Raw genomic sequence first — 12,608 nt, forward strand, 5'->3', positions numbered from 1 at the left:
TATTTTCACAGGCACTGATCTGTGCACTGTGGCTGACCTTGCCTGCTCATCAGCCAGCAGAAACAGACATCATGGACAATAGGGAACCAAGATCATTACTGAATGTGCAGTGGGGTCAGTATAGTGCCTCTCACTAGTTTTGGGCTACATTGGTCTACTGGCCTTTGTCTGCCTCCTCCTGGCCTTCTAGCCAACAAATGTCCTGATTTTAATGAAGCCAAACTAATCACCTTCAGTATGCTGATCTTCTGTAAGTGGCCTTTGTGCCAGCAGTACATTAGTTTTCCTGGAACTGATACTTGCATAAAGAAGGTATTTGCACTGTACTGAAGTTAAAGCACTCTGTTCTGTATTGCACCAAAGTCTTTTTTTATTCTTCTTCTGATGCCTGAGACAAAACACACATACACTTACAAAAAAACCAAACAAAACTAGGAATCAATCAAACAAACAAGAATAAATCTTGATGTCCTAATAGCATGACACATTGATCGATAGGAAAGAACATAACAGACTTAAAACAAAAGTGAAGCAAAATCTGACCAAGTACTGACCCTTTACAAAATGCGATGTATTTATCATGACACCATTCCCTAATGGTCAGATAAAATGAGATTGATCTGTCCATTTTCAGCTTACCTTACTCTAAGGAGGAGTATGTATTTCTGCATAAATAGAACAGAAATTTTATCATACTATCAGCTCATGAGCTCATTTGGTGCTACTCATATGACAGTCCAATAAACATTCATCAGAGCTCACGTGCGAGTGTGCTGCACATTGTGGGAATTGTTTGCTCTGTCACATATTATTCAGTGTGAGAAACTGTATTGCTGTCTCTCGTGTTCATTCTGTCAACACATTTCTTATCTGTCCTCCCATTTTGAACCGCTCCAAAAATGAATCTGGTACCTAATTAGATTAACATGGTGACTCATACTATATAAAAAAAAAAGACATCATCACACTTGCTTCTTCAATTTCAGAGGATTTTTTCTAAAACCCTCTAATCATTTGGTGTCCTATATAATGGAGGCAACGATGTGGGCTCCGGTGAATGGTGCTATTATGGAAGAGACCATTAGTTTCTGCTGCAGTTACTATGGTGCCCATCTCCCATGTGACTATTTCTCTTACTACATAATAGGTAAAAGAAAGAAAAAGCAACCTCAAAAGAGTTGGTGTGAGGAGCAGAGAACTACAGAAAGCTTTGGGAATATAGCAAAAGAAAGACCATCATCACAAAAATAGATTTGAGGTCATGGTGCACAATGGTTATACAGTGTGACAAATATATAGACTTACCTTCCTTACCTACTTCCTTAAAATAGTTTTTCATATTCATTACATCAATACATCGTGTCCTTTGATGTCATCGGTAACAATGGCGCATTTGAAAAAAAGTGGATAATAGAAAGACTGCACCTAACAATAAAATGCAACAGATCTGCATCTACGCAAAATGACTCTCAGAAGCTTTTATCTTTTAAAAATATAGTTTTGCACAAATATCCAGTGATTTGCACTTCCTCAAATGCAGGCAAGGGGTTTGTTGTGATTAACTTTTTCTTCTGTTAATCTGTTCGTTTTTATTATCCATATAATGTCTGAATTTTGTAGAACATTTCCCTTCTAGCAATCCAGGAAAGAAATATGACATTTTTTTCATCTCTGCCAAATATGTTGCTTTGATGGCTTGTCTTAATGGAGTCTGTGAGACTAAAGGCTGATTGCTGCTTTTATTGCTTACAACCCTTTAAGTAAAAGTTTGCTGAGTATTAATCAACAAAGTCAGATTCTCAACAGTTCCAGCTTTTTGACATAATAACAGAGTATTTACCCAACTTTACAAACAGCTCCCTTAAAGTATAATGTAACGAACCGCAGCATCATGCTGTTACTTAATGTAGGGCTGCTGGAATTTATAGTGAATTTAGTCATACGTTTATCTCAAGTTCAGTCATTTCTAATACTTACAGTATATCTTATTTTAAGCACTTCATAATAATGATACAATCTTACTAATAATTATTCTAATCTCTGTCACTGTAAACTCTTGGGTAATCTGATAAACATTTAATCTGCATTTACCACATAACAAAAAAAACCCAAAAAACAAAGAGTGATAAATGATGAGAGTAAATAGCTGTACATAGAAAATAGCTGTATCTATGAAGAATTCATGCTCTCATCCTAACATTTTGTCAGTATTTTTATTAATGGATTTACTCGAATCCTGGATGTGTGCATTCTTCACAGTCACTTATATTTTTAACACCAAGCCACACTTCAAATTAATTCTGTATGTCTGGATATTTAAAGACCATTCATTTTATTGAAGTTTTCTCCTTTTAAACCAAATTAATTATTTAACCTTCCAATGGAGATTGTTTATTCTGGTTTCTTCAATTACATCTAGCAAACACAGTTATGATCTAAATGATTACTCTGAAATTAATCAGGCAGGCAGTGCACTTTGAAGAGGAGTTGTATTGGAATTTGCATACAGAGAAGATACAAAGGCTAAGTGTAAACAGGGTGTAGATTAAAAAATAGTTAATAAATGTAAATCAGTGAGGCACTTTTGTCTATGTGCCACTCCCACTCACTTGTTTTCCCTGTCTATCTCAAATGAATGACAGAGGCCCACCATTTCTCCATTTCCCAAAGTATTCCTCTGCCTTGGGAGGAACAACAGATCAATCAGTGTTGGATAATCAATGTTAGCTTGAGAGCAGCTGGGTAAGCCAGGAAAATGTCTAATGCTTTAGTTTGTTATTGTAAGGAACAGCCAAGCGTGATGTTTATATGTAAAGGCCCCAGGAGTAGGATTTAATTAACAAATGACAGCTGGGATTTCTAGAGAGCATACCTCAGATACCCTGGGCCTCATTATTCTATCTCAGGTCAAATCAGCATGGACACCATTGCCAAAACCCATTCATGTCTGGCAATGACTTGTCCTTCAAATTTCCACTGAAGATGTCAAAGAAGTGTGTAGCCTGAAAAATACAACTGTGGGATTGTAAAGAAAAAGAAGAAGAAGAAAAAATAGTGTTCATGCATTCAGTTAACAGGATAATGAACACGTAAAACCCATGTAGTCAGCACTGACTGGATGACCATGATTTGTGTCCATTATTTTGGCGGTGTTCTGATGATGGATGGTGTGTGTGTGTGTGTGTGTGTGTGTGTGTGTGTGTGTGTGTGTGTGTGTGTGTGTGTGTGTGTGAGACAGACACACTGAGACACTTGGAAAAGTTCTTAGAAAGAATAAAGGTATCTGACATTTCCTGATATGATAAACAGCAGAAGAGACAATTGACAGCACACTACCACCATCTGGTGGCAAAACACTGATGCCACCACTTGCATTTATTTACCAATCAAATACACACAACTGTTTGCTGATTAATTAGTTTAAACTATGTGAAAAATAGTGAGTGACTGTAAGTTCAGAAATAAAATTAATACAATGTTCTAAAATCTTTTGGATGTGGATGTTTTGGACATGAGATGTTTCCTTGTGTTCTTTTCTGGCCTTAGTAGAATTATGTAGCACTTGGGGGCAAAGATGCAGCCCAGCAATCCATAACTTGAGGCCAAGATAGCAAACACCTCTGTGACTGTGGAGTACTTTCCAGGAGAGCTGATGTAGGCAGGAATAAACGCTATCCACACAGCACAAAAAATTATCATACTGAATGTGATGATTCTGGCCTCATTGAAATTGTCCGGAAGTTTCCTGGCCAGAAAAGCCAAGACAAGACAGAGAAAAGCCAGCAGGCCAATGTAGCCCAGGACCAGAGCATATGCTAGATGGGAACCTTTGTCACAGAGAAGAATGACAATAGGGCTATCACGTGGCATTAGTTTTTGTGGCATTGGGGGAGCAACAACCAGCCATACTGTACAGATGATTACCTTTATTTAAAAAAAAAAAAGTACATGTTTAGTATTTCAACTTTTTAAAGAAATGCTCCATAATTATTCTTATCTTAATAAAAAGTAAAAATTCTTTACCTGGACAAGTGTACAACAGGTAATGATTATCCTTTGCTGCAAAGGCCCAAACCATTTTATGACATGACTGCCTGGAAGTGTAGCCTTAAAGGCAATTAGGACCACTATGGTTTTCCCCAGAATGCAGGAGATACAGAGGACAAAGGTAATTCCAAATGCTGTGTGGCGCAGCAGGCAGGACAACTTAGAGGGCTGACTGATGAAGATCAGGGAACACAGGAAACACAGAGTCAAAGACAAGAGTAGCAGGAAGCTCAGTTCAGAGTTATTAGCCCTAACAATGGGGGTGCTTCTGTGACAGTAGAATATGAAGGCCACAAAGCAGGTGCTGAAGATGCCAGTGAGGGAAATAACCATCAGAATGATTCCCATAGTGTCACTAAAGGAAAGGAACTCCATCTGTTTGGGGATGCAGGCAGTCTTCTCAGCACTGGACCAGAACTCTGGCAGGCATTGGATACACTCTATGGCATCTAAAGGAAAGACAGAAAGGCCTTAACTGCCATATTGTGACTTTTCCACAGCAAATGCACTGGGTAAGTCACATTGTAAACAGTAATGTGGCCAAATGGCATTTCCTCACCAGTCTGATTGCTAATCTCCCCAGCTGCACAAACCACACAATCATGGCAGCAAATAGGGAAGTTAGGTCTGATTGCTTTCCGGGTCCCTGGGGGACAAACATTGCTGCATACTGACAAGGGAACCTAAGGCAACGTGGAATCACAAACTACACTGGTCACATAATGAAAACCTGAATATACAAATTACAGTTCAGAAAATTGTTGTTGTATTCTGCTGAGACCCTTACTTTGGTTTGGTTACCAGTCCATAAAATGTTCTCTTCCTGGATTTGAAGTTTATGGTGTGAAGCTGCAGTTGTCTCATCAAATTTACCGACAGTGACAAAATCCATTTTTCCATTTGGCTTCAGCTGCCAGTTAACAAGGTCATACATGGCTCTAGGGTCACCATTCCCATCAAACTTTGTTTCGTCACCAAAAGTGTTGAAATATTTTACCTGTTTTATATAATGAAGCAGCTAGAAAAAAAGTAGATATGATCATTTGAGTAAAGTGACTTCTGTAAATTTATAATGAATTATTAAACAAAGTAGTACCTGCCATGGCTTTATACTGTCCATATCTGGACATGCTTGCTGAAGAAATGGTCCTTTTCCTTTCACACAGCTTCTCATAGCCTTGATTGCATGGGCAAGGGCATACACAGCGTTATAGACATTGTAGGAAATCCTTAGCTGTGACACATCTGAATAGATATTTGCTATGCTCCCCAACTCTTCTGTTCCAGAGCATGGAGGATTACCCTCAGTATTATATTTTTGATCTTCAGCCTCTACACCCAGACTGCACTGAAACACCTCTTCCCAGAAGGGTGCCAGGAAGGGATCATTACTTGCATCTGAGCTTAAGGGATTCAAACGAAGAAGGAAATCTCGCAATCCAGGTATGTCTGCTCGCCGAATGGCAAATCCCATCGAACCCTGGAGGATGTGATGGTACTTTCTAGGGGTGGAAAGAATGGCAGCTGTGCTCCAAGCCTCACTGGCCAGCCATTGTATCCCAGCAAGCTCCATTCTGAATTCATGAAACATGTAGATTTGTGTTTTTACAGTGATAAAAAAACATTATAGACTTAAAGTCAGCAAATAAAACAGATGATACTGAGGACTTGTGGAAGAATCCAACCTGAGCACTTCATCAAACAGAGCTGCTGCGTCTTGTTCCACGGCAAACACCAGAATCACCCAAACCCCAGATGATTGGATGTTGGAAACAATAGATGATATCGTGCTCTGCGCTCTGTTCTTAGGTATAATTTCATGAAGAGCAACACAAGCACCCAACTTTGTAACCTAAGAGAGCAATAAAGAAGATAAATAACAGTAAATATCATTTTCATAGTTATTTTAGTAAGATACTCAAAGAAAAGGAAAAGAATGCAATTTTATTATGAATACCTTTATTTGTAATTGTCTGACTCACCTCATTTACAAAGATATTAGCCCCACCACGACCATAATCATCATCCCCTGCAATCACACCCACCCAAGTCCAGCCAAAATGCTTGACAAGTTGTAGTAGTGCATCTACCTGGCAGTAGAAAAAAAACCAAGACTAGCACAGAGAACCAAAACAAAAAACAAATATAAAATAAAACAACAACAAAAAACAATGCAAAATATATTTTTGTTTGAGTGTTGCAGTGAACCTGGAAGAAGTCACTGGGCATGGTCCTTAAAAAGGCAGGGAACTTGTTTTTGTCACTGAGACATGCACAGCTTGAGAAATAGCTAACCTATAAAAACAAAACAAACAAAAAAAATCCCATAAATTTCAATGTAAAATAAAACCTTGATGATGACCGGTATTGAACCTTAAAAGACTCTTAAATTAGTCTGTTGGATTTAATTCACAGGCCTGACCTACCCTAGTGGTAATTAAAAAAAAAAAAAAATGACAATAAGCAATGCACACTACTATGTCGATTACAGAATATTTTACAAGCTGTGAGAAACCTACCTGTGGCACATGAAAGACTCCCAAGAAATGAGCTACTACAAGAGACTGAGTAGAGCCCCCATCTCCAATCACTGCTGGTATGGACTCATGACAGACTCCTTGCTGGTGTGTATTTCCTGCTGAATTGTTCTCTGTACCCCTTAACTCTAATACAGCCTTTAGAGCCTGATGGGGTGTACTGCATGAATCATATATCTTATAGCCCAGTGTGATGTTGGGAAGGAGATTGCCCTTTCTGTTAATTTCCTCAATGGCAAAGATCATAGTTTGCATCCAACGGAATGTCCGAAAATTAAACCTGGAAGAAAACAGCAAGAAATTTACATTTGAGATGCACGGGTTGACTGGCCAGGGACTAGAACTGGATGATTTCCATTGTTCTGAGTCAGGACTGGTAACTGGCATACCAGTCTCACGTAGTCTCACGTCATGCATGTACAACACATGCACAGTGATGCAAGCAAATAGTTACTTGTTACATGGTACCATGTTGCTAGGATACAAGCTCCTTTCTGTGAGAGTAGACACAAAGTTCACCAAAGCTATCAGGTAGGGGACTACAATGAAAATAATCCTGTCAACTAACATTTGTGACACTTAAATTATCTTAAAGATTAAAGATTTCTAACAAAGGCAATGTGGCACAAGCTAAAGCTAACAAGAAGTCAAATGGGTTGATCTAGTCACAACCCAGCAGCCTCAGTATGCACAAAGGATCACTAATTATAAGGAAAATAATGGAAACAAGTTAAAACAGAGGAAATGATCAGTGTCCTGTTATTTGGTCAATTTATAAACATTCTGGAAAATTATGTCAGCAACTGACATTTGTTTTGTTACATAAACGTGTTGCACCTGTGTAAAGCTGGGGGTACAGTGTGTGCATTAATTACAGTTAATTGTTCTTAAAATAACTTTATTTTCAGTTGGTTCAGTGAGAGAAGATTCTCCAACGTATTGCAGTTTGGGGGAAATTGTAAAGCTTAAGTTATTTTGTATCCATAATAAACAAAATATTTTGCATTAAAAGTTTATTTTTATTTGTACATGCTTTTAATTATAGCTCTTCGGAATCAGCAAAAATGATATTCCCAAGTAACACTATATTTCAACATCCTTAATGTGAAGTTCCAAACAGCAATGTTAAGGATATTTAAAGAACTCTTACCTCGTGCACTGGGTAGACGGAGGTGTAGAAGTGAAAGACAGACTGGGCTCCACCACCATGTCATGAAGGGAGAAGAGTCCTCCTAATATGATGTCCCCTTTTTTTTCCAGTGCAGGCAGGCTCATCGTGCCAGGAATTATCTCACATTGATCTTGGTACGAGTCATAGGCCAAAATCCCTGTCCACAAAAGACTAAAGAGGACAAGCCTTGCTCTTCTCCATGAAAGACTAAACTTTGTTAATGTCAGTGTCATCCATAAAGGGTTCATCCTTTCTGGAAAATAAATAACTATATACATCTGATAGTAAATTTTGCAAAACTTATAGAAATTTGACCATGACCAAAAAAAAAACTAATAAATTAAAAAACAGTTAACTTGTTAAGAAAAAGCATGAAGAATGCATCATTACATCATTAACTTATGCTGACACAAACACAACATTTAAAGAAATTTAACATACAGTATTTGGCCAACATAAGTTGATTAATATAAGCTCAATCTAGTAGTTAAAATACTTTCTATCAATCTGCTGTATCTTCCACCCCTACCAGTGGTGCACAAATAACTGTATAGTCTTTGGCATCAAGTAAGAGATGCTGCCCTGTATGATATATATGCTCTCTGTCTCATGCTGCAACTGTCAGATTGGCACTATCTCCCTGGAACTTATGATCAAAGGAAACAGAACATGAGGTTCACAACAAGTAACAACAACAACAAGGAACTGGGATGGGCACCTGACCATAATGAAGAAAGACATGAGCTGTCTCATGTCTTAGTGTTATGCCTGACTAGGTATTCATCCTTCAGGGATAAGGAAAGGCACATAGTAGTGCAGTGTTAGACAGGGCTTCTACACTACATCACACGTGAATACATTACTTTTAGAACATACACACAGCTGTACTTTTATCAATATAAAATACATTAAATTGACTTACACTGATTTACTCTAACCCTGAACCCTTTCTCCTACAATTCCCTAAACTTTTAAGGTACATTTAAAATAACCATAATTCAGCCATAATTTGATTTTTATGCTTTTAGGATTTATGTTCTGACTTACTTTTGGTGCCTAAAAGAAAGGTCAGACTCTGGAGTAATTTAGTGATTATTAATGAGTCATTGGTGTGTTTTGCATATTGTTATCAAGACAAACTCTGCAGGCTACAAAACACAGCAAAGCAGAATGAATATCACATGTTGTATGTTGTGCTGCCTTAGGCCATGCGATTGTGTTATGCACCTAATATGTCCCTGAGTGATGCTCAGAAGTGGAAGGATGGTGTCCTAGGAGACAGTGTTTAGTATTAGGATACGATAATCTCTGTATTGTTTAGTTGAGCTTTTTAACAAGACCTTGGGCTCAAAGGATCAAATGCTCTCATGGGAAAGGATTAACATTATTTTATTCTAAAAACAACTTGATGAAAAGAAAAAAAAATAGACTGTAGTTAAAAGCTATCATCGCTGGGAGATGGGTATCATGGTAAGTGAAGTTCCTCTCTTATAACAATACAAAGACAATATAAATGAATCAACTTTCTAAAAAAGGAAGAACAGAAAGAAAATACTGAGTCACAGTTAAGATCTTTGTCTTGCCTTCCTCCCCTCACCCCAACTGGCAGCCCCTCGCTGAGCCTGGTTCTGCTGGAGATTTCTTCCTGTTAAAAAGGAGTTTTTCTTTTCCAATGTTGCCAAGGCACTTACTATGATATGTAGGGGCGGTTTTTCTGTTTTCTTTGATTATTTTAGGAGTTCTCACTTGCAACATCGTCACCATTTTCTCTGCAACAGCTGGAGTTAAGCGTGTGAGAAATCGGGCAGGGCAAACTGTATGGAGATCGCACCAGGCTATTGGTTCTGAATGATTATGATTCACTAACATGGTGGCGAGAACAAAATAGACTGGTATGCAACACCGTTACCACACATTTCTGTCATTTGACTTTAACATTCCATCCTTGTACCTTACATCTCCCATCATAAATCAGACAGACACACATACATATATGCACATATATCATTATATACACACACACACACACACACACACACACACACACACACACAGTTGCTAGCTCATATATAACAAATTAACTTACTGTTCCTCAGATAGATGATTTTGTTGGCCCTTACTGGACACTGACTTTTAACAATACATGAATGGATGGTTGTTAGTGGCATATGAAGGAATCCAGATGAGGGTTGATACCTTCATGTTTGAGGCCAGTGAAGTGTCATGTGTTGACTGTGAAGCAGACAGGTAAGACCCATATGCTGGACAAATGCGCAGTTCATTTCCCCAAATTTGAAGTGTAGACCGGTGTAGACTTTGTGGTCCCATATATCCCACAATTCATAGCGCGGCGGTGGGTGTGGATATTTTGTTTCGAAAAAAACGGCGGATGCCTGAAGCGTGGCCGCCAAAGAGTAAACTTCCAAAAGTAAGTACTGAATATTATGTCACTTATTTATGTGCGATGTATGTTTAATAATGAAGAACATTAAAACATTACTGTTGGCCACATGTTGGCAAATATATGTGTCATTAGTGATGTTTGTACTTTCAGCGTCAACTTGGTTTTAAAGCTTTTACTTTAAAATATACGCTGTTCAATAGTTGACTTAATCTTACAGAGAATGTGATGATTTTATAGCTAATTAAAGTCAGTCATATATCCACAAACACAACAAGCTGAAAGTCAGTGATGCTGCTCGGTTTGCAGTCGTGAATATCACGGCACAAGCAGGATTCACTGCATTGTTAATGTTTGCTATGTTATATTGTTGCCTCTGTTCGGTGGTGTCGAGCCAAACAGACTTTAACATGTGTTTGAACGAGCTGACGTTTCACTCGTTAAGCTGAAAGAAAGATGCTTTAATCACAAGAATCACACATGTGTCCTGGGAACCAGGGGCGATTCTAGGATCAGAGCTTTGGGGATGCTGAGCACCCAGACAGCTGCGCAGCCAGGCAAGATAAACTTTACTCGTCACGATGAGACTTCTTCCCTGTCTCTGTCAGTCCCTGCATTCCTAAATGTCTCCAGTTTTCCCGAGTTCTTTCTGATTGTCTCCTTGGTGCATTTAAACCCTGTTCCTCCCTGTCCTCATCATCTGTTGTCTTCGTCTCCGTTATCAGTCATCATAATTTTACCATCTCTGTTCAAGTCTGCAAATTTCTTTATTAAATCATAAGATTCTTAAATTCATCAAGTCTCTCTGTGCCTGGGTCCTCGTCACAAAACATGACATCACTGTTTTGTACATCTTAATACAATTTAATCTCCAGACTTGTGAAAGAAAAGCAAAACACTTTTTTGAAAAGTCTGTAACAAAACCATCAAATCTAATCATGGTTATTTAAATGCTGCAAAAGAAGAATGGATTGGAATAAAAACAAATACATATCCTAACCTTAATTACTGGGGGAGAATAATGAATGATGCTCATAGTGAGTGATTTACTTAATCACTTTACTTTTTACATACACATTTTTAATGTGTATGTAAAATATAATACAGATACATAAAAATACACTTCAAAAATAGAAGTCCTTGAAATGTACAAATGTACAAAATATTAATTTAAAACAATTATAAAAATGGAGGCAACTTTGCCAATGGTACAATGTATACTATGTATGAAAAGATCTTTATTGCAGATACTACTATGGCTCTGCAGATGTTTTTATTTCATTTTAACCTATTTCGCCTCACCTTGAGGTTAGCACATCTGTCTATCACTTTTGGTGGTCAACTCTCTCAAGCAGTTTAAAAGTGTCTGTTTTGCCTGTCACTATTCCCTGTCTGTTTTCTTACCTGGTTCTTCCTGACCTTGTAATTTCTCCTCACGTTCCCCTCTTTCCTCTCTCCCTCTTTGGACTGACAATCATACACAAATAGATTGTATTCAATTAAATGAAAAAATTACATTAATATGAAAAAAAAATACTATTATGATCACTAATGAAAAAGTCCTCTCTCAGTGTACTTTCAACCAAAAGGCAAATAACCAAACTACATGTACAGCTGATAGAAGATATAAATATTGAAACACTGATCCAGCGAACTGCGTGTACTACGAAGCGTGCGGTCGCTGGATTGGGACACAGCCAGAGAGATGCAGTCAATACATACACAGGAGGAGATGGGGAAGTGGAGACAGCTGGGAACACAGCGGGGGCAAATCAGGAGTAACGACACAGGTGAAGCAAAGCTGAACATAATGCACAAGAGACACCGGCCACCACAATAAAACAGAAAGCATAACCACTGAGACAGAGACAAAGACACGAACTTGACATGGACAAGAAAGGTAAACAAACAGAGACACAACTGACTTCATGAGGAAGGACATGGGAGGAATGAAATCTAAAGACTAGATAATACAACAGAAAAAATAAATAAATATAAAACAGAGGGATTACAACTACAATAAGAACCAAAACCTGGAACAGAATCTTAACTGCAGAATATTAAATAAAACAAAATCAAAGGTCCAAACACATAAATGCTAGGTCGCAGACCCACAACTATGAAAACAGATTGTTTTATCTTTTCTGTTTTGGAGAAAGTCACTGCTACAAGTGGTCTGAAGTAGCTTTGGGTATTGGTCGCAATTGAGAAGGATGAAGATTAAATTCCACAGACAGATTAGTTCTGTCTCAGCATTAATGTGGGAATTGTAACCACACTTTTTCACTGATGCTTCCCTTTGTTGGATTTACCTTACAAGCTCATTTCACTGGACCCCGCCTGGTAGAGTGACAAATCAGTGACATGCAACACTAAATCTTGGAGAAACTCTAGGAGAAATTATATAAAAATGATGAAATTATATCTTTCTTGGGACGCCTTTCTAGGCTGC

The 12,608-nt window shown here is 38.1% G+C and overlaps 1 protein-coding gene across 1 annotated transcript; it reads right to left on the reverse strand.

The window, feature by feature from the left end:
• Nucleotides 1-3,480: 3,480 nt before the first annotated feature.
• Nucleotides 3,481-7,859, reverse strand: LOC101487801 (extracellular calcium-sensing receptor-like). The gene is made up of 10 exons (XM_014408498.2): nucleotides 7,735-7,859; nucleotides 6,567-6,864; nucleotides 6,256-6,342; nucleotides 6,030-6,137; nucleotides 5,733-5,899; nucleotides 5,144-5,621; nucleotides 4,835-5,065; nucleotides 4,607-4,730; nucleotides 4,024-4,496; nucleotides 3,481-3,924 (listed from the first exon to the last, which is right to left on the reverse strand). Exons 1-10 carry the CDS (start codon nucleotides 7,857-7,859, stop codon nucleotides 3,481-3,483), a joined length of 2,535 nt encoding a protein of 844 aa, XP_014263984.2.
• Nucleotides 7,860-12,608: the final 4,749 nt, after the last annotated feature.

Source organism: Maylandia zebra, linkage group LG14, assembly GCF_041146795.1.
Source record: "Maylandia zebra isolate NMK-2024a linkage group LG14, Mzebra_GT3a, whole genome shotgun sequence".
NCBI lineage: Eukaryota > Metazoa > Chordata > Actinopteri > Cichliformes > Cichlidae > Maylandia > Maylandia zebra.

Excerpts from the sequence above, each read along its gene's own strand:
- LOC101487801 (XM_014408498.2), bottom strand. The coding sequence starts at position 7,859 with ATGAGCCTGCCTGCACTGGAAAAAAAAGGGGACATCATATTAGGAGGA. Across the intron at positions 5,622-5,732 it reads CTGTTTGATGAAGTGCTCAG|AATGGAGCTTGCTGGGATAC; the intron begins GTTGGATTCTTC and ends TCATGAATTCAG. Across the intron at positions 4,497-4,606 it reads GGAGATTAGCAATCAGACTG|ATGCCATAGAGTGTATCCAA; the intron begins GTGAGGAAATGC and ends TCTTTCCTTTAG.